Source organism: Panthera uncia, chromosome X (genome assembly GCF_023721935.1).
Source record: "Panthera uncia isolate 11264 chromosome X, Puncia_PCG_1.0, whole genome shotgun sequence".
Classification (NCBI taxonomy): domain Eukaryota; kingdom Metazoa; phylum Chordata; class Mammalia; order Carnivora; family Felidae; genus Panthera; species Panthera uncia.
The window spans coordinates 82,996,622-83,016,767 of record NC_064817.1 but is presented as its reverse complement, the minus strand read 5'-3'; the positions used below and the strand labels follow the sequence as shown (position 1 = coordinate 83,016,767).

The 20,146-nt window shown below is 40.0% G+C and overlaps 1 protein-coding gene across 2 annotated transcripts in view; it reads right to left on the bottom strand.

Annotated features, from left to right (window-relative positions):
* RNF128 (ring finger protein 128) overlaps window positions 1-20,146 on the bottom strand; it is a 114,006-nt gene that overhangs the window by 44,069 nt on the left and 49,791 nt on the right. The window contains exon 1 of one of the 2 annotated variants that reach the window (XM_049644730.1): window positions 16,025-16,710. The exons of the other annotated variant lie outside the window; for it this stretch is intronic. Coding sequence (XP_049500687.1) covers window positions 16,025-16,517 — 493 coding nt within the window. The 5' untranslated portion in view covers window positions 16,518-16,710. Of the gene's footprint in view, window positions 1-16,024; window positions 16,711-20,146 lie in introns of those variants that run through there. 2 annotated transcript variants of the gene reach the window in all.

Here is a 20,146-nt window from a genome sequence, read left to right as displayed (position 1 = left end):
TCACAATCCCAGACTTTAGCCTCTACTACAAAGCTGTAATCATCAAGACAGCATGGCATTGGCACAAAACAGACACATAGACCAATGGAATAGAATAGAAACCCCAGAACTAGACCCACAAACGTATGGCCAACTAATCTTTGACAAAGCAGGAAAGAACATCCAATGGAAAAAAGACAGTCTCTTTAACAAATAGCACTGGGAGAACTGGACAGCAACATGCAGAAGAATGAAACTAGACCATTTTCTTACACCATTCACAAGAATAAACTCAAAATGGTGCAGAAGGGAAGTGCAGAAGTGCAGACTTCCCTTGAAGTTATCTGGTTTATTTGTGTTTCACTAACTATGAACTCCTGCAGGTTAGGGACTGAGTCTTTCATCACTGTATCTACAACATCTAGCAGAGCGCCTGGCACATAATATATGTCAAATAAATGTTTGACAAAGCAATTTTAAGTATGCTATACTTAATGATAATGTGAATCTTGATTCAATCTGAAAACAGATTTATCCTTAAAGATAATTGTAGAAAACAGAGTCTAAGGTTTGCCTCCTCCCTACAGTCAAAGACCACATATCTTGACAGGGCATGTCTCCCCACAGAAAGGACATATCACAGACACACAGATAAAAAGTTAAACACCAATTCTACTCTATAGACTTTGGGTTTAATGTGACGCTTACTGCCACAGTGCTGATCCCGCTGAAATGACCATACTGGCAGAGTAGTGCTAATGGTGGCAATAATCCCTCTCCAACCTGGGGCTTGACTATGCCTCAGTTTCCCACTTAAATTCAGGAGCTAGGACAGGTGCCATTTCAGCCCCAAGCTCAAGTTAGAACACAGTCATCCTGGCTCACTAGGAGACTGGTAATTTAGACACTTATGAGGAGGTTCAGAGGATATAAAAGAGAAGTCTTAAAACACTTGGAAGAGGCTGAATGTCTACACAACTCTAAATTTGTGCTGATACTGAGGAAAAGAAAATAAGATATGCTATTACAAGGCGATGCACAAATTGTAGCATACATGTTATCTAATTAGTAGGGTATTCTGTAATTGTATTAAAATTTTTATGCTAAAGGTCTATGGTCATAGTTTTTGTTTTGGGGTAGCAAGGTTTCTAGAAAGCAAATTCAACATTTGTTGTTGCTATATGTTAATGTTTTCTGGAGGAATATCAGTCGGTAAACTCTATAACATCAATGTACTTATTCAATCCTTTGGGACAATAAATTGTGCAATATCCAGAGCTGTTCAGAATCTGATAAGAATATTTGATGGTGCAAGGTGAAGCAACTACTGACTAGCAACATATACACAACAGGCTAATAACAATTAGAACGATATTTGTCGGGCAGTGTAAAAAGATAAACTGGAGATTTAGGGGTTTGAGGCAAAGAAAACTTATACAAATGAACATAAGAAATTTTGGTGACCCTTTGTCCTTGTGTTAATCAGTTCTGTTTTCCTATAACATGAGACCTTGGGAAGGAGAATTCCAGTGAACAAAATGTTGCTATATCCAGGGGGAAAACATGAGCACAAAAGCAAGCCATAGCCTAGACCTACAATGAAATTGGGACATGGTCTGTACCACTTGCCACTTTACCTGCAACCTTTCAGACCAGGTGAAACTGGTCCAAGAATGTATGCAAGGGACATGCACTTTGTACCTTAAATACTTTCAAACTCTAGCGAGTGCCATTTTTGTGTAGATCTAAAAGACCCATCTATTCTTTTTAATGTTTGTTTGAGAGGGAGTGAGTGCTAGAGTGTGAGTGCATGTGAGCAGGGGAGGGAAAGGGGGGCTGGGAGGGGAGGAGAGGGAAAGAGAAGAGAGGGGGAGAGAGGGAGAGAGATTGACAGAGAGAGAGAGAGAGAGAGAGAGAGAGAGAGAGAATCCCAAGCAGGCTTACATTGCCAGTACAGAGCCCATGAGGGGCTCGAACTCACAAACCTTGAGATCATGACCTGAGCAGAGATCAAGAGTCAGTAGCTTAATGGACTGAGCCACCCAAGTGCCTAAAAGCCCCAACTAAGTTGATATTTCAATGTTAGACTAAAATGTCCTTAGTTAAAAAAATGCAATAAGGCCTGAAAAGATGAGGTCCCTGGAAGGAAAGGACCGTGTCATTGTTTATCTTTAGCAATTCCCTTCTCACTCTTCTACTACCACAGCATCCAGTACAGTGCTGGTCATAAAGGGTATTCAAATTTTTGCTGAATTTGGAACTTTTTTTTTTTTTTTTAAATTTTTTTTTTTTCAACGTTTTTTATTTATTTTTGGCACAGAGAGAGACAGAGCATGAACGGGGGAGGGGCAGAGAGAGAGGGAGACACAGAATCGGAAACAGGCTCCAGGCTCTGAGCCATCAGCCCAGAGCCTGACGCGGGGCTCGAACTCACGGACCGCGAGATCGTGACCTGGCTGAAGTCGGACGCTTAGCCGACTGCGCCACCCAGGCGCCCCGAATTTGGAACTTTTTGTACGCATTCTCTTCAGGTATAGATTGTAATAGGGGGATTACATTGGAAAATTCATTAATCATTAAAATTAGGAACAACATTGTGTTTAGGGATAAGGTATTCATTTTGATCTGGCCATAAGAACCCAAGGGTACAAAAGTTACAGGTGTCCCATTAGTATTCTATGAGGTATCTGGATTAGAGAAAAAGAGAATTTGGTACGCCTCTGCAGAAATTTTTGTATCATTTAGTATAAAAATTTCATAAATAAGAACAGTGTACTGGGAATATTAAATTTCCTCCTGTATGAAGTATTACAAAAGTTAACTTTTGTACTAAGGTCCACACACTAAATATAAAAACAAACATAAGGGGCGCCTGAGTGGCTCAGTCTGTTAAGCGTTGAGCTTCTGCTCAGGTCATGATCTCCTGGTTCTTGAGTTTGAGCCCCCTGACTCTGTGCTGACAGCTCAGAGCCTGGAGCCTGCTTTGGATTCTGTGTCTCCCCTTTTCTTTGCCCCTCCCCTGCTCATGCCTGTCTCTCTCTCTCTTAAAAATAAAATAAACATTAAAAAATTTTTTTTAATAAACATAAACCGGTCTTCCTTGCGATTTTATACTTTCACAATAAATTGTTTCTGAAAGTCAATAAGGAAAATAAATCTAGCCTGTAAAACTACACTTTGAAGTTACATTAGCTTGATATAAAAAGTACCACATTAGTACAAAGAAATATAACTAAAATGCTTGTTATCACAGTCAAAAACATTCTGTTCTTATCATGTGAGATAACTAGTTCCTTGACATTGACAATAGATACAGTTAAAGCCTGAGGCCAGTCTGAAAATGAGGCAGGAGGAGGGAAGGAAGGAGAAGCTATCAAGTGCATGGTAATCAGTGTTTTCCAAATTCTATTTCAGGTGTTAAGTATTTTAAGACAAAATGAGTTCTATAGATAAACAAATTTAGAAAATATTTCATTTAACAGTGTTGAATAGTGCTTCTTTAGCATATCAGAGGCCCTGAGAAGCCCTACAGTGATATGCATTGTCAGTCTCCAAAAAAAAGTGCTATAGATGAGGGTGAGGAGGTGGTTAAAATATCCTTTAATGAACCAGGCTGTATACTTAGTGCTTTGTATCTTATCTGATTTATCCCTCACAATAACCTTATGAGGTAGGTACAGTTATTACCATCACCCCCCTCCCCCCACATTCTATAGACGAAAAAACTGAGTCTTCAAGAGGTTAGTTTGGCCAAGGTTATAAAGCTATTACACTACAGTGTTGGGATTCAAATCAAAATCCATCTGATTCCTAAATCCCCTCTCTTTATCACTGTGCCATCAAAAGGTCCACAGCCATTTCTATTGTTAGGGATGAACGTCTTGATTTTAAGGAGTTGTTGCTCCTTAAAATGAAAATGCACATGGAGAAGAACAAGATAGTTGTTTTAGTTTCTTGATTATGTGATTTCTCCCTGAATTTCTCAAAACCAGCCCAGAAAACCAGAAATTTGGATGGCATGGTTTTTTTCCCCACTTTTACATCTAAAACAATTACATATCTCAAAATGTAGTAGGGAACAGCTGTGATAACCAAAGGAGAAACAGCACGTTTAGTAATAAAAAATGTTAGCAAAAGATTCAAGAGAACTAACATTTGCTAAATGCCCACTCCATGTCAAACACTTTATTTACAACATCACAGAAAATGGGCATTATTATTCCACTTTTTATGAACAAGATAAATGAAGTCCAGGTTTCACAACTCACCCAAGATTACATATTTATTAGTTGGTAGAACTAAAATCAAGCTAAGCAGTCAGACTCAAGGACACCCATTCTTCCACTGTAATATGCTATCTCTCAATTTCAAATAGACCACATTCATCTTTGGTACAATATACTGAAATAGAATAGAGCAATCATGTAGCTTTCCTTATCATCAAAGAATAATCCGCTTGTCTTTAATTACATTACTCAAGGTAAATCAATATGCTCCTCTTCATCAGTTCAACCAAAAGGCATCAGTCAAATAGGAACAGCAAAAAGGGTTGGAGGTTGGGGGATTAGGGTAAGGGAGGTGACTGGTGAGCTGGCACTAGCCAGTTTTGGTCTCTCTTAAACATCCTGTCCTCTTGCCAAAATGAAATGATGGTGGTGGAAAACAGGAATTTTCAATACCATTACAACTCAAATCATTTTGGGGCGATGTTAAATATAGGTTGCTCATAGATCTATGAATGACAACTGCGATATAATCACATTTTCTAGCCTTCATTTCTAGCCTAAATGCCTGTTGAAATCCTCTACAATGAGAAAAGATGTACCAACTTGAAAATGTATTAATGGCTAACTGATTTACAAATCAGTTACGTTCTTAAAACTTTCACGAACATTACAAATGCTATTAAAATAAGCCAACTTCTGAGATCACCATAGGTTAGGAAAACAAAATGCAGAGTCCTCAAGGTGAAACACACAGAAAAGGTGAGGTAAAGCTTGAATCGACATTACAAAGACACTAAATAAGCAGAGAAAATTCTAAACCAGCATAATCAGGAATAATATAATAAAGTATATTTCACCAGGCTATCATTATGAACAAAAGCTACAAAGGTAACCCTAGTGGGTTGTGTTTCACCTCTTCACTTGTAAGTCAGCTGTTGGGAAGTAAAGGCAGCATATTTTCCCATAGTAATGTGCTAAACAGTGTTTGGGTTCCCAAATGAGCCTACAAATGATTACATGTGAAAGGTGTTGAGAACTAAAAACTGCAAAGCAAATTATGAACTATTATTTAGCCCATATTTGTAATAAAACTTTTCAGGAAGCAGGATCACTGGAATAACTAAAGAAAAACAAACAAAAGCACTTCAAACTTATCTTAAATACCAGGACATAAGAAAATACATATATATTCAGGAGGATTACATGGCTAATGGGTGGTTTTTGTGGAGATTGTGGGAGTAAGTTATGGACACATTCAAGGTTGTTAAATACGAGAGCGCTGACCTGTTATGTTAAATTTCACTTCAAAAGAAGTGGAACCCCACAGAAAGAAGCTCAGATTTTTTAAAAAAGAACATGGGGCTCCAAGAGGGTGTGAGGGTATGTGTGTAACATTATCTAAGGTAAAATTAATCATGCTATGAAAGGCAGGGGAAGAGGGTGGAAACGTAGGATACAAAATCTGCTCTCAGAAGGAAAGAAGTGGTGCAGAAGGCACCCCTGAATAGGAGTTTCTGTGCAAACTGCCAACTGGTAGTTTTGTATAGTGGGCTATCATTTCAAGGGACATGCTAATTTTAAAAACAAGTAATTCGATTTTAATGATGTCTTAAATATCATCTTGATTGAGCTTGTATGTTCTGCATATCATTAATAAGGTGTAAGATAAGAATATTATGATTCTCCTCTGCCCTTACTGTAATAAATTTTCCTCTTTCCTAGAATGACAAAAACTACTGTCATCAAATGAACCCAGTGTGTCATAAATGAAAATTGCCAATATATTTGATTCTTCATACAAAGCTGTTAAACTTAGCACTATTAAGTACTGACAAGAACAGATATTGAAGGGGGCAAGTGAGGGGAAGCAGGATTCTAATGGGAAATAAGCAAAAATACCAAGAAAGGTAAGAGGTGGGTATGTGCGTAAGGGGGGAAAGAAAACATATGTAAATAGTGATATGAAGGGTAAAGAGAAATTTTTCACATTAAAATAGGAAAAAATTAGTCTTTAAGGTTCTTTAGTGTTCAAGGTTCATTTTACATATGAAGAAACCAATTAGTGTTAACAAGAAAGGACGACATTAACAATCATACAGGTTAGATATATTCAAAAGGCCAAAACAATTCTTTAAATTCTCCTAATAGTCTGTAAATCATTTCTATTATCAGATATGATTTGTTCCTGTTGTTGCTATAGTCACATTATTAATGCTTCAAGATTTATCAATGGTATAGGAATATTTTGGGTTTTTAAAAAATAACAGGGGCGCCTGAATGGCTCAGTCGGTTAAATGTCCAACATGGCGCAGTCAGTTAAATGTCCAACTTAGGCTCAGGTCATGATCTCACAGTTCGTGAGTGCAAGCCCCACATCGGGCTGTGTGCTGACAGTTCAGATCCTGGAGCCTGCTTCAGATTCTGTGTCTCCCTCTCTCTCTGCCCCTTCTCCTCTCATACTCTGTCTCTGTCAAAAAATAAATAAACATACAAAAAATTTTTTTTAAATAATGGATTTTTTTTCTAATTACAAGTATAAAACATACTAATTATAGGAAATTCAGAAAATACAGAAAAACATAATGAAAAGAACAATAATCACCCATAATTTTACCAACCAGAAATAACCAACGTTAACATTTTGGTGTATTTTCTTCTTAAAAGCTAAGACTTTTTATTAGTTGAAGGCAGCATTTAATTAACTAAGCTACTTCAACATTTTATCTGAAATGATAAATGTCTTGAGAAACACACACATCAACAAGGGAGTTCTAGACCATGTTATTTCAAAAAAGCAGAAATAAATAGGGTTAACTCAAAATCACTGATTTGTATCTAACTTGAGCATTCAAGCGTGAAAACCAAGTAAATCACGACTAGGTCCTGATCCTAACAGCCTCCATGAAGTCAGGCATGAATCACCAAACTTTCTTTTCAAAAGAAATGAATACTATAATAAGTCTATGGGTAAATTCAAGCAGCAAGTATATGCCATGATATATAGAAAGACATGCACATGCAGCTGAAAGAGAAAAAAGAACAGGAAATACAATAATAACAAAGAGCCCTTGTACTCTGCTTTGCTCATAGGGCTCCAAAGTGGGTGTTCACAGCAAAATGTAGCAACTCTGAACTGACTTGGTAACTGCATCAAAAAGTGCATGTACTCTGTGCTTGGAAATAACTCCCTACACTATATAGCTGAGGAGCGTCACAGTTAACTAGCTCCGGAGCAGTGAAAGCATTTCTGTGGGTGACAAAGTTCCTACCACATGCTGCAAGAGGTCACTCCCTGAAGAGACAAAGTTCAAAAATTCTTCATCTTGGGGTGTGAGGTAGTCTTCTAGGGTTCTGGTACTGTTCTGTTTCTTGATCTAGGCTCTGGCTACACAGGCATGTTTACTTTGGGAAAATTCACTGAGCTATATACTAATGATTTCTGTACCTCATTGGTATGTATGTTATACTTCAACAAAATTTACATATACAAAAAATTCTTTGTCCCTAAGATAATATTTGTGGTACCCTATCAAGTAAACTCTGGGGAAAACCCCAACCAGTAATTGACAGTTCAGTGGTTGTCATGAAAACGAAAAGCGATCTTAGCCAATGAGGTGCTACTTCACCAAGCAACAAGGAAATTAATTAGGTGCAAAACTCATTTGTGACAAAGACATCACCGATAGGAATATTATGGGGAGAAGAGAAACTAAAGGTACAAATGGTGATCAAACCTTTCAAAAGACCAAGTACACAATAGGTAATGCATATGGGTTAGACCAGATCACGTTTATGGCCAGAAGTTTATATATTTACATAAATCTCTATAGAGCATATTTTTGCTTAAAAAAATTTTTTTAACATTTATTCATTTTTGAGAGACAGAGAGTGACAAAGCGTGAGTGGGAGAGGGACAGAGACAGAGAGGGAGACATAGAATCCGAAGCAGGCTCTAGGCTCTGAGCTGTCAGCACACAGCCTGATGCGGGGCTTGAACCCATGGACTGCAAGATCATGACCTGAGCTGAAGTCCGATGTTTAACAGACTGAGCCACCCAGGCACCCCATTTTTTAAATGTACCAATTCATAATCCTCCCTGTCACCATTTCAGCACTTCCTTTCTGCCAGTTAATGAAAGAGAAGCTCGATCCCTACCCCCCTCAAAACTTACCCCATTCAACTAGTAAGGGAATCCTCTATTTTTAATTACATAGGGAAATGCTTACAATAACAAGCTGGATACAAAACTGTACATACAATATATAATTATAATTCTTTAAATATATATACAGAGCAAAAGAAGAAAATGACAACAAAAATACCCCAAAATGATAAAATGCTTCTATCTATGGATTTTTATATTTTCCTTTAAATTTTATTTTCTTAATACATTAATACTCATAAAAAATAACCATTATGATACAAGTAGGGTATAAAACCCTATCTACACATGAAAAAGAAACATGAAGGAATATTAATGGTATTGTGGAATTATGCATAGTTTTTTAAAAAATTTTTTAGCGTTTATTTATTATTGAGAGACAGAAAGAGACAGAACATGAGCAGGGGAGGCGCAGAGAGAGAGGGAGACACAGAATACAAAGCAGGCTTCAGGCTCTGAGCTGTCAGCACAGAGCCCGACATGGGGCTCGAACCCACCAACTGTGAGATCATGACCTGAGCTGAAGTCAGATGCTTAACAGATTGAGCCACCCAGGTGCCCCAGGAAGTATCCATAGTTTTTAGTTTTATAATTTTCTGTGTTTTCCAAGTTTTCTTCAAGAAGTAGGATTAACTTCATAATCAGAAATAACAGAAAATGTCTTTGATACTCTCCTCTGTTTATTACATTTAAGGCTGGGAACAGATTAAATATGGCATTCTGTAGGAGATAACGCATCTTCCAGGGACTGAGGGGGGCATGCAGTTCTTTATGTGCTTAGAAAAACAATTTCTGAGGTGCCTGGCTGACTAAGTCGGAGAACATGTGACTTTTGATCTTGGGTTGTGAGTTTGAGCCCCACATTCAGTGCAGATTACTTAAAAATAAAATCTTAAAAAAATAATTTGCTGATCAAGCTATTTTTTAAAGGTTTTTATGTAATGGAATTCCACATATCACAACAAATTCAGTGGAAGCATTTTAAGTGGAGACATAAATTGAATGCTCGTGTAAATCAAGCTTTTAAAACAAAACAAAACAAAAAAACAGAACAGGGAAAGTTCAATGTAAATACTCATTCTCACTATCTCTTTGTTACATAGGTCATTTTGCCATTAAAAACACATAAACCATACTTAAGACCCAAGCTCAGCAACCTGGAGAGTGAGGATGGACAACCAGAACAGATGACGGGGTGTGTGGAATCCAATGACGAGAGCAGAAGTTGCAACTTTCTGTTGTATTTCCATAAAATCAATCTCTAACAATTTTTATGGAATAATGGAATACAGAACAATGAAATCATTACTTGTTCACTGTCTTTTCCTTTAAAATGCAGAATGTTTGTGTTCATAACTCTCTCTCAAGGTGCTTGGAACAGAGTAGGCACTCAGTAAACATACACTGTGTGAATAAACTAGTGAAGGCATAAAAAAATAAAAAATGAATAAAAACCCATTAACTGGCCCATGATGGTGATTACCATAGAAATTAAGGAGCCTGCAATCTGGAAGAATTTGTACACTCTTATTCCTCCTAATTTACCTTAATTATTTTGTATATTCAGGTAAGAAGCATAGTATGCACACAATATATCCTTGATAAATGCTCAATGAATTGGATTTCAATCCCCTTCCCCACTAGATACTTTTCTAGTGAATCTTATGACCCTCTGGCATTCTTTTCATTCTTGGGTATTTTTTTTTTCATTCTTGGGTATTTAAAGCAACTCAACATGCATTTTCAGAGCACACACAGTGCAAAGGTTCCCATGAGGAATATGAAAATAAAATATTAAAATAAGTACAATCCAGTAGGAAGGTAAAACATATAAACACATAACTACCTGTAAAATGCAAAAAGTACTATAAGACACGGAATGCCATGGGAGCTAAAACAAAAGGATTATTTTGTTTTTGGTGTGGACCGTGGTGAGAAGAGTAAAGGAAGGAATTGACAAAGGCTTCAAAGATGAGACATTTGTGTTGGGTTTTGAAGGATGGGTAAGTTTTTGGCAAGCAGAGCTGGGAAAAAAAGGGTATAGAGGCAAAAGAGAAGTACAAACAAAGGAATGATAATGGGAAAGGACAGAGGGCATTTAGGGATCAACATGAGAGAAGAGGTACATAAAGCTTTGAAAGTATGTTGGGACCAGATTAAGAGTCTTGTATCCCATGCTGGGAAATGGAGTGTAAAATTTGTAAGCAATGGCTTTTCACACAATGGCATAGATGTGATCAGAGCTGTGTTCCAGAGGCAATGTGGAAGATCTGGAAGGAAGAAACAACCGATCAGTGGCAGGGAGAACAATTAGGAAGCTAAGCATTTGTTCCTATGAGAAGACACAGGAACTAAAAGCAGGGTAATAACAGTTGCAAGGGAGAATGGGGCATATGTGAGATTTAAAGTGATAGAATCAATTGGATGTGGCATGTACTAGAGGCAAGGGTGGTGGTGGCCCGGGTGTGAACACCAGGAAGAAGAGGTGTTAGATGAATGAATTAATAAAACAACCAAAATGAAACAAAAGAGAGGTAAGAGAAGTAAAAGACAGCTTGGGAGAATTTCGGAGCAGTGGTCAACAGTGTTAAATATGGTACAGCAGAAATATCAAAAAGGAGGTATCTAGAAATGGATTTTGAAATGGTTTTTTACATTGGTAAACCATCACCACCCAGTCTCTTCTCATCCTCTTTTGAACCTCTCTATTGAAAAAAGGTTCTCTTCAAAGTCAACATCGTAGGAAAAAAGCAGAATAAAAATTAAATGTCAAGTGGTTGAGAAGGGATTGGGTGGTGATAAATCAGTATAAAATATTATCTTGAAGTCCTTTGTGAATGAAAAGATTGGTAGCTTGAGGGAGAAATAGTTATTTGAAAAAAGAATGACAAACACAGGTGGGCCCAAAGATGACTTTCTTGTGAAGAATTCAAGTCTACTCACCCTATTCCTAAAGTGTGAAAGTTAGGATTTCAAGTAATGTGGATTTAGTACTCTAGGCTATTCATTTGCAAAGTATGTACTACAAACATCAGGTTCCATTTTTGTTTTCTAAAATACATTTATTTAACTATCTTGATCGTGATAAAAAAATATTTCAGGAGCTTCCTTATATGCCAGGCACTGTGTTAAATACTATATTTGTATTATCTCATTTAATCCCAGCAACTTTATGAGGAAAGTGTATTATTACGACCATCCTAAACAGGAGAAAACAGGCACATAGAAAAGTAAAATAACTGGCCTAAGATTTTTAAAATACAGAAAGTCCCTGACTTAATGGATCGACTCAATGGCTGTATCAAAGCAAAACACATTCAGTAGAAACTTTGGATTTGGAATGTTGATCTTTTCTGGGGCTAGCAATATGCAGTAGTGAGGCCAGCAGTGATGCTGGGCAGCAGCAGCGACCTGGCACTCCCAGCCAGCCATGCGGTTGTGAGGGTAAACAATCTACATTTACATCCATTCTGTACCCTACAACTATTCTGTTTTTCACTTTCTGTATAGTATTCAACCAATTACATGAGATAGCCACATTTTATTATAAAACAGGCTTGGTGTTAGATGCCTTTGCCCAACTGTAGGCTAAGGGAGGTGTTCTAAGCATGTTTAAGGTAGGCTACACTAAACTATGATGTTTGGTAGGTTAGGTGTATTAAGTTCATTTTTGACTTACTGATATTTTCAATTTACGATGGGGTAATCAGAGGTGTAACCCCATCCTAAGTTGACCAAAATCTGACCAAAAATCTGAAGTAAGTGGCAGAGCCCAACCTGTTAATATGTTCTACTGTCTTTCAACAATGTATACAAGCAACTGTTTTATACATCTCATTGGAGACCACCAAATCATTAACTTAAACTGCTTGGTTCATTCACTTTTTTACAACCCTCAGGAATAACACTTACCCTGTCATGCCTTGGAATATGTTTCAAGTTCCCTTAAATGTGTCATGGATTATGAAGGTTGTAGCACTGCTCAGGTCTTTCAATTAATTCATGCCTGCACATGTTTACTCGAAGAAAATTGTACAAGCAGGTACCTACAGCACTTCAACCCGTGGGCTGTGCTCAATTAGATAGCATGCAAGGTTCAGGCCCATCTGCCCAGCAAAAGCAGAACAGTCAGTTGCACAATAACATGTGTAACGTGTCTCATCATGACAATCCTACATTTTACATGGCTTTAGTGCTTACTCTAAGTTTTGGCTGCTTATCTCATTTTCATATTTAAGATAAGATATATGAATAGTGACTAGCCTTGGAAACCAAAATTTTCTCCTAATTCCCTTCCAGGACTCTGGATCAATGTGATTGAAAAATATCCAGAGACTGTAAGACAAGCTGTTAATAAACATCTATCACTTGCAATTATTTATCTGTGTAAATCAGGATTTTTCTGGATACTTTGCAACCCAAAACAATAGACAGAAATAAACTGCATGGGTTGATGCAAGGCTATGACTACTTTTTGTGAAATTTCGGTATACATAAAAACAGCCTCATTTTCCTGACTGATTGCTCTTTATATAGTGGAGTTCCTCTACAATAAACAAAAGTGTTAAAGCAACTGCTCTAAACCAGTTAGTTCTGTTACTTGAAACAAATGGGTCTTCATGTTCCCAGGACTGTGATAGGGGAGAGTATGGATGTTCATCCTAAATTCAAAAGGCAAACAATTCAAGCACTCCTGTGAGAATGGCTAAAGAGAGGTTTCATAAACAAAGACAACAGCAATGGCTTTTCCACATTTGGTGGCCCTTGGGTAATTCAAGACAATACATACTGAGTTAATCAACATTTAAACCTCAGTCCTACCTCTTTGCCACTAAGATCCCAGATAAGTCATTTCTGACCAGAGATTACAATGAACCCTAGCCTAGGCTAACTCTCAAGAATGAGCAAAGCAAACAATACAAAACTTTGGGAGCAAATATTCAACAACACACGTGCATGAAATGCAAAGTGATTTTGTCCCCTGTGTTGAAAAGAAGTTTCTCGACGCATTCATGGAAGAAATGTGATTCTATACTTCAAGTAACTAGCTAGCTTTTTATGGCTAGTTAGCCTAGTGGTAAAATTTTCTGTAGTTATCATCTCAGTAGTAAAATTTTTAAGTCTCAAAATACCTTTCTGAGTGTCACTTAATTAAGTGCTCAATATTTAGGCATTTCTAGACAGTATCGTGAAATAAAACAGCCATGATTCTATTTAAACTGACAGCTGCATAAGCATCTATTTGTATGTTTTCTGCATCTTGCTGGCTTTAACCTATTGTAATAACCAACTTTAATTGAGTGTGATTATTATCTGCTAGGTAGTTTACATATATTATCCTTAATCCTAGCAACGTAGGGGCACCTGGGTGGCTCAGTCGGTAAAGCATCCAACTTCGGCTCAGGTCACGACCTCATGTTTCCTGGGTTCAAGCCCCGCACCAGGCTCTGTGCTGACAGCTCAGACCCTGGAGCCTGCTTCAGATTCTGTGTCTCCTTTGCTCTCTGCCCCTCCCCCACTCGCACTCTGTCTCCCTCTCTCTCAAAAATCAATACACATTAAAAAAGGTTTTTAAATTACAAAAAAAAGAAGAAAACAATCCCAGCAACATAAGTATCTCCATCTTACAGATGCAGAAACTGAGACTCAGTAAAGTTACAGAACCTGATCAAGGGTACAAAGCTATTGTGTGGTAAATCCAGAATTTGACACCCGTTCTTGACTATGATGCCTGTGCTTTTTGTAGTACACCATATTGTCTCTGAATAGCATATAAGTAAGATGTATGTAGACTGCTTGGCACTTAGTGGGAGCTCAACAAAAATTAATTTTAGTGTCCCTTAAAACTATCAGATAAATATAAGCTTACATCCTTAACAGAAAGTAGGATAAAAGTGATCTAAATAGGAACTGTCTTATTAAAGAGTACTCTTCAATTTCAAATCATTCATGCAAACGAATCTCATTTGGAGGAGACAAAGTTAAACTTTTGCATTTAGATAGCCAATTGAAACGTAAGGACTTTAAAATTTACCAAATCCTTATTCTTCATTTTTATTAGACTTTAAAACATAATTTCATTCTAATCAATGACTTATCAACCAGGAGAGATACACTTGCTCCTTTAATCAATATTAAAATCTAAGAATCGCAGCATTTTAGAGCTGGAAGGGATCTTAAAAGTTCATCTCCTTCGCTTTTGTCTCTGCACACTCTGCCAATTTGGCCTCCACCTCCTAACTCTATACTATCATTTGGCTAGTGAGTAACTTGTACAAGGTCACAAAGCTGCTAGGGGCAAAGAAGGGACTAAAAGAACTCGCATCTCCTGAGTTCCAGTTCAGTGCTCTTTCCATTTTACCACCCAACCCATGCAAGTGCTCTCTAGGGAGGGCCAAACCCACCGCTTTAAGAAAAACACAAAACCTCTAGTACTGAAATAAGCAGATTCATCTCTCCAGTGACTCCTTAAAAGGCTAATCCTATCAGCTAGCCTTTACTGAAAAGGATGGTGTATTAAAACTCTTTACAGGCGTTAGTTCATTTCATCCTCAAGGCAAACCTGTGGGAGTAGTTTTTCTCAGTTCTTTCCCTTTTGATTGATGAGGGAACACAGACTCGAAAGACTTCAAATAAGTTGCCCAAGGTCACAGGACTAGTTAGCAATGGAGCTGGAATTTAACCAAGGTCTGACTTGGGGCCCAGCTCTCGAACAACTATGATATACTGCTATTATGTGTCTCTTCCTTTTTCTCCATTTTTTTTTCTCTTTGTCCTTTGGGGCTTCGGATCATACATACACTGTCACTACCTAATCACAAATAGGGAGAAGGTTTCTGGAAGAATCACCCAACAGGGAAAAACTGTAACCCACACCATCTCCACAAATTGAAGACCCACCTGGACTATTTTTCCCAAAGTCTAGGCCTTTGCTATCCTCATCCACAAAGCTTTTTTTTTTTTTTTTTTTTTTTTCAGTAACATTAATCACCTGTTTGGCCACTCAATAACCGAAATCGGATGTTTCAAAGGCAAACGAAAGCACTGATACCAACAGTCGCTTGGGACCCGAGACCCCGGGGCAGAGAAGAGCCCCTAAACTAGGCAGTTTCCACCCAAACTGCAATGAGGTTAACAGGGCACAGTAACACAATCTCGTGTACTTGATACTAGGAAACAGGGAGAGAAAAACTGGGAGAGAGGAGGGCAAAACCTGCCTCGGGCCTGAGGCTGTTAAACAGGAAAAAGAATGAGGAAGGGATTTCCAGGCCGCCTGCACTCCAGTCATTTCAAAGCCAATGCCCACCACCAAAGCAGCCAACGCAAGGCACCCTTGGTGGAACACCAGGAAAAGGCGACCCAAGGAGCCCAAACAGTCCTTCTCGACTTGCCAGCCTACGCACTCCGTTGGTCTTACCCTTTTCCACCAGACAGGCACATTCTGAAGGATTTTTTCGCCCCACTCCCCACGCAGGGTGAGATCTCGGGAAGGAGAAGACCCTGCCTCACTTGGTAGGGACAGAAAGGGCACTCGTTTTCCCGGCGATGCAAGGGGATAGGGGAAAGACAGCAACGAGCAAAATAAGAGGAAAAAAAAAAAAAAAAAACTGGCCTCGGAGGGGGGTTGATGGGGCGCAATGTAGTAGCTGCACTCACCCGGGTGAGACATGGGGATGACCTCATTGCGGGTCCCCGGGAAGTTGAAGATGACGGCTCCAGACGCCCCTCTCTCGTAAGCCAGGTGGATCTTGTCTGCGAAGGTGCAGCCCCCGCCACGCTGGATGAGGGCCAACCAAGAGACCTGCACGGCGCTTCCCCAGTCCCCCGGGACCGTGGGCACCGTGAAATTCGTGTGCGGGTTACAGGCGTTGAGCGCCCCCGGCCCGTCGGGCGGCACCAGGACCCCGGCCACGGGCTCGAGCGGCGAATCCTGGCCGTACACGCCCTCCTCGCTCAGCTCCCACACCGTGCGGTTCACTCCGGTGTGCGGAACCCGCCAGGACACGTTGAGGTACGCGGTCCACACAGCCTCGGCCCCCCGGGAGCCGGGGGCTTGGGGACTCAGAGCAAGCAGGAAGCACCACGCCAGCAATTGGGAAAAGCCGCAGCCACCGCGGCACAAGACCCCGGCCCCGGGCAGCAGCCCCATGGCGCGCGCGCTATGCGGTTCCCGAGGGTCCCCTGGCACGCGCCCTCCTGGCTCTCGGCGGGACCCGGCCGGGCCCAGGTGCGCGCCAGGTGGGAAGGAGGCGGAGAGGGGCCGGCGCGCGCCGGAGCTAGGTGGGAGCCGCGAGGCACGTAGCGTCGGCGAAGGGGCTGCAGCAGATGCAGCTCTTCGCAGCTCCGGTCCTCGCAGCTACTGCTGCGGCCGCGTCGGGCTCTGGGGCTTTAGCTGGAAGCTCCGCCCAGAGGACTGGGGGTAGAGGTGGCTGGGAGGGAGGAAAGGACACTGCGGGATCCGCCTCTTAAAAGGGTAACAGGATGGGCAGGCTAGTTAGAGTAGGCTCTGAGGCTGTGTGGCCAGGTGTGTCGCGTCGCGTTCTAAAAAATGGACAGGCCAGGAACTATATACCATCTGCGACCGTAAAAGCTCTCCAGTAGGATCCGAGCCCGTTTGGGGTTGCAAGAATAGCTTTTTCGCTCCAAACATTTGCCTAAAGGCCTTTTCTGGCTTAAGGTGCCAGAATGTGAAAGTACTAGAAAGCGCGAATCAGAAGGGTCTGAGTTGTAGTCAAGGGAATTCGGGTGGGTGGGTGGTGTCCGGAGAGGGGGCAGGCAGGCTGTTTATTGATTCTCTAGAGGGGGATGGACAGGAAAAGCGCATTGTTACTTTTTTTTTTTTTAAAGCTTTCTCCTTTCTTGCTCCAGACAAGCGTCATACTGGGTATTTCCTTCTGACGCTTACCTCGTGCTAAATAGACTGCATCAGAAGCCCCTTCTGAAAGTAATCTTAGTCCTCAGAAAAGAATTACCGTTTTCACACACATCAAAACTAAATCTCTTCTCTCGTCTTCCACAAACAGGTTTACTCGAATCTATACATCTGCGCCATTCCTGACCTTAGCTATATAATCTTTGCCCATTTACCGCCAACTGAAGGGAGCCTGACTCACCTTGGTGATTCATGCATGGCGCTATTGCATTATTATTCCTCCTTACTTTAAGTGTACAATTTTTATCTGCCCTGTCAATTACTGCATTTAAGAGGTGCTTAAGAAATATGCATTGGACAAAAGTGAATTAATACACCTGTTGTATAACAGTTATGGATAACTTTTTACCTTGGGGAAGTTACTTCTCTGTGACTCAGTTTCCTCATCATCTGTAAAATGGGGATAGTAATATCACCTACCTCATAAAGTTGTTCAGACGATTAAATGGGTTCATACATGTAAAGCACTTAGAACAGTGCTTAGCACAGTGTAAAAAATATATCTGTTAAATACTATTATTAGTAAACAGGGTCAGGGACCCCATACCTTGTAAATAATCTTAAAGTTGTCACTTTGAGATAATAATCAGAGACAGTGATGTTCAGGATGTTCAGTTTTAGCTACATTTTCAGTTCAAAGAGACAATTCACTTTATCCAGCCCAGCATTTGTTAAATTCCCAGTCACACTCCCCTCCGTCCCTGGACCAACATTTACTTAATCAATATTATTCCCAAAGATTAAGCAATGGGACAATTTTTCACTTGATACTCTCATGGCTTGAGACAAACCTAAGGGAAAATTCACACCATAACTAAACAGCACTAGAATCCAAATTAAATGGGCAAATCTGTGAAACATGAACCCTATTATACTAAAAGGAACATAAGAGATCAAAGTGGGTATGTGAGGCCAACAGCATGACACCCCCAACTACGGATGATGTTTATCTCTGAGATAAAAATTACCTACAGAAAAAGGAAAGGGTAGGATCGACCATCTCTAAGAAAGTACAATTCTAGAAATTGTCTGAATTTGTTGAAGAACACACAAAATTCAATAACGATTACCTGTGTGGCAATTGACTATGTTGTACTTTAAAGAAACAATGTATTTAAAATTAAAAAGATCTTTGGGGCACCTGGGTGGCTCAGTGGGTTAAGCATTGGACTTTGGCTCAGGTCATGATCTCATGATTGGTGAGTTCCAGCCATGATTGGTGAGCTTCAGATTCTGTGTCTCCCTCTCTTTCTGTTTATCCCATGCTAGCACTCTGTCTCTCTCTCTCTCTCTCAAAAATAAATAAAGATTAAAAAAAATAAAGAGATCTTTTATAAGGCATCTACAAAAATGAAGCTTGGAGAGACATTTGTTAATATTCATTCTTAAACAAGTATTTCTTGCACATCTACTATATGCCAGCCCTCAACTAAGCACTGGGGTAAAAAGGAAAAAAAGCAAATAAGACATTAACTCTGCTCTCAAAAAATTCATAAATTAGTTTCAATGGGACAAACAAGCAAACTTATTATTGCAGTATAGAGAGCTATATGTGTATAGTGTGAGTGCTGTGACAGAGGTGTGCACAGGGCAGTAACGGGTAATAGAGAAGAGGAACCTAACCCAGGCTGGGAAGTAAGGAAAAGCTGCCCACAGGAGCTGACACCTGTCCGTGCTGAGTTTGAGAGGGTTAGCCTTCCTAGGCAGAAAACAATACAAGGGAATGCGCTGAGGCATGAAACTGAAAATGTTGGGAGACAAAAAGTACTACAGGCTCTATAAACACAAAATGGTTGGAACCTAAGAGTACAAGACACAAAGTTCTATGGGTGCACAGAGGTCAGTTCTCGAGAGTCCTTTCATCAAAGCTGGGGAGTTTGGACTTTATCCAAAAGCAGGGAGTAATACAATCAGGGTTTACACATGGAGTAATATAATCAGCTCAGAATTTTAGAGATCATTATGGCTCCTCTGTGGATAATAGGCTGGAGGGGATAAGATGAGAAGCAGTGGGCCAAGATAGAAGATTTTCAGGAGTGCTCCAGGTGAGAGAAGAAGCTGGCCCAAGCTAGACAGGTAGCAGAGATAAAGAGAGGTGGACAGATTGGAAACTTATGTTGGAGGATGAAAGAGAGGGAAGAGTTAGGGTTTGCTCTGAGGTTTTTGGCTTGGAAGACTGGATGACGTTCAGTCAGGAGGAGGGCTTTATTTATTTTTTTAAAGTTTATTTATTTTGAGAGAGAAAAAAAGAGAGCACGAATGGGGGAGGGGTGGAGAGAGAGAGAGAGAGAGAGAGAGAGAGAGAGAATCCCAAGCAGGCTCCACAGGGTCAGTGCAGAGCCCAAAGCAGGGCTCAAACTCACGAACCATTGAGATCATGGCCTGAGCCAAAGTCGGAAGCTTAAACAGACTGAGCCACCCAGGCACCCCAGAGGAGGGGTGTAAATGGGCAGAAGCGGGTGGAAGAGAGATGAGCTCAGTATAGATAGGTTGATTTTGAGTTGCCTATGATGTAACTAGGTAGAACCCTCCAGTGGGCAGTTGGATTTTGTGATTATTGAACACCTACCAAGTGCAAGCCACTGGAGAGGCATAGGTATACAGAGACAAAAAAAAAAAAGTCCCTACCCTCAATGAGTTCACAGTTTAGTAGGAAAGTCAGGGAGGTAGACAATAACAGTACAGTTTAATAACTGTTATGACTGAGAAAAACGTAGGGTGCTATGGCAACATGGGTGTGGCTGAGTCTTTAAGAACAAATAGAGTTAATCAAGCAAAAGGGAGTAAGGATATTCAGGCATAGGCAATAATATATTACATGAAAACACCAGGAGCATTCAAGGAAC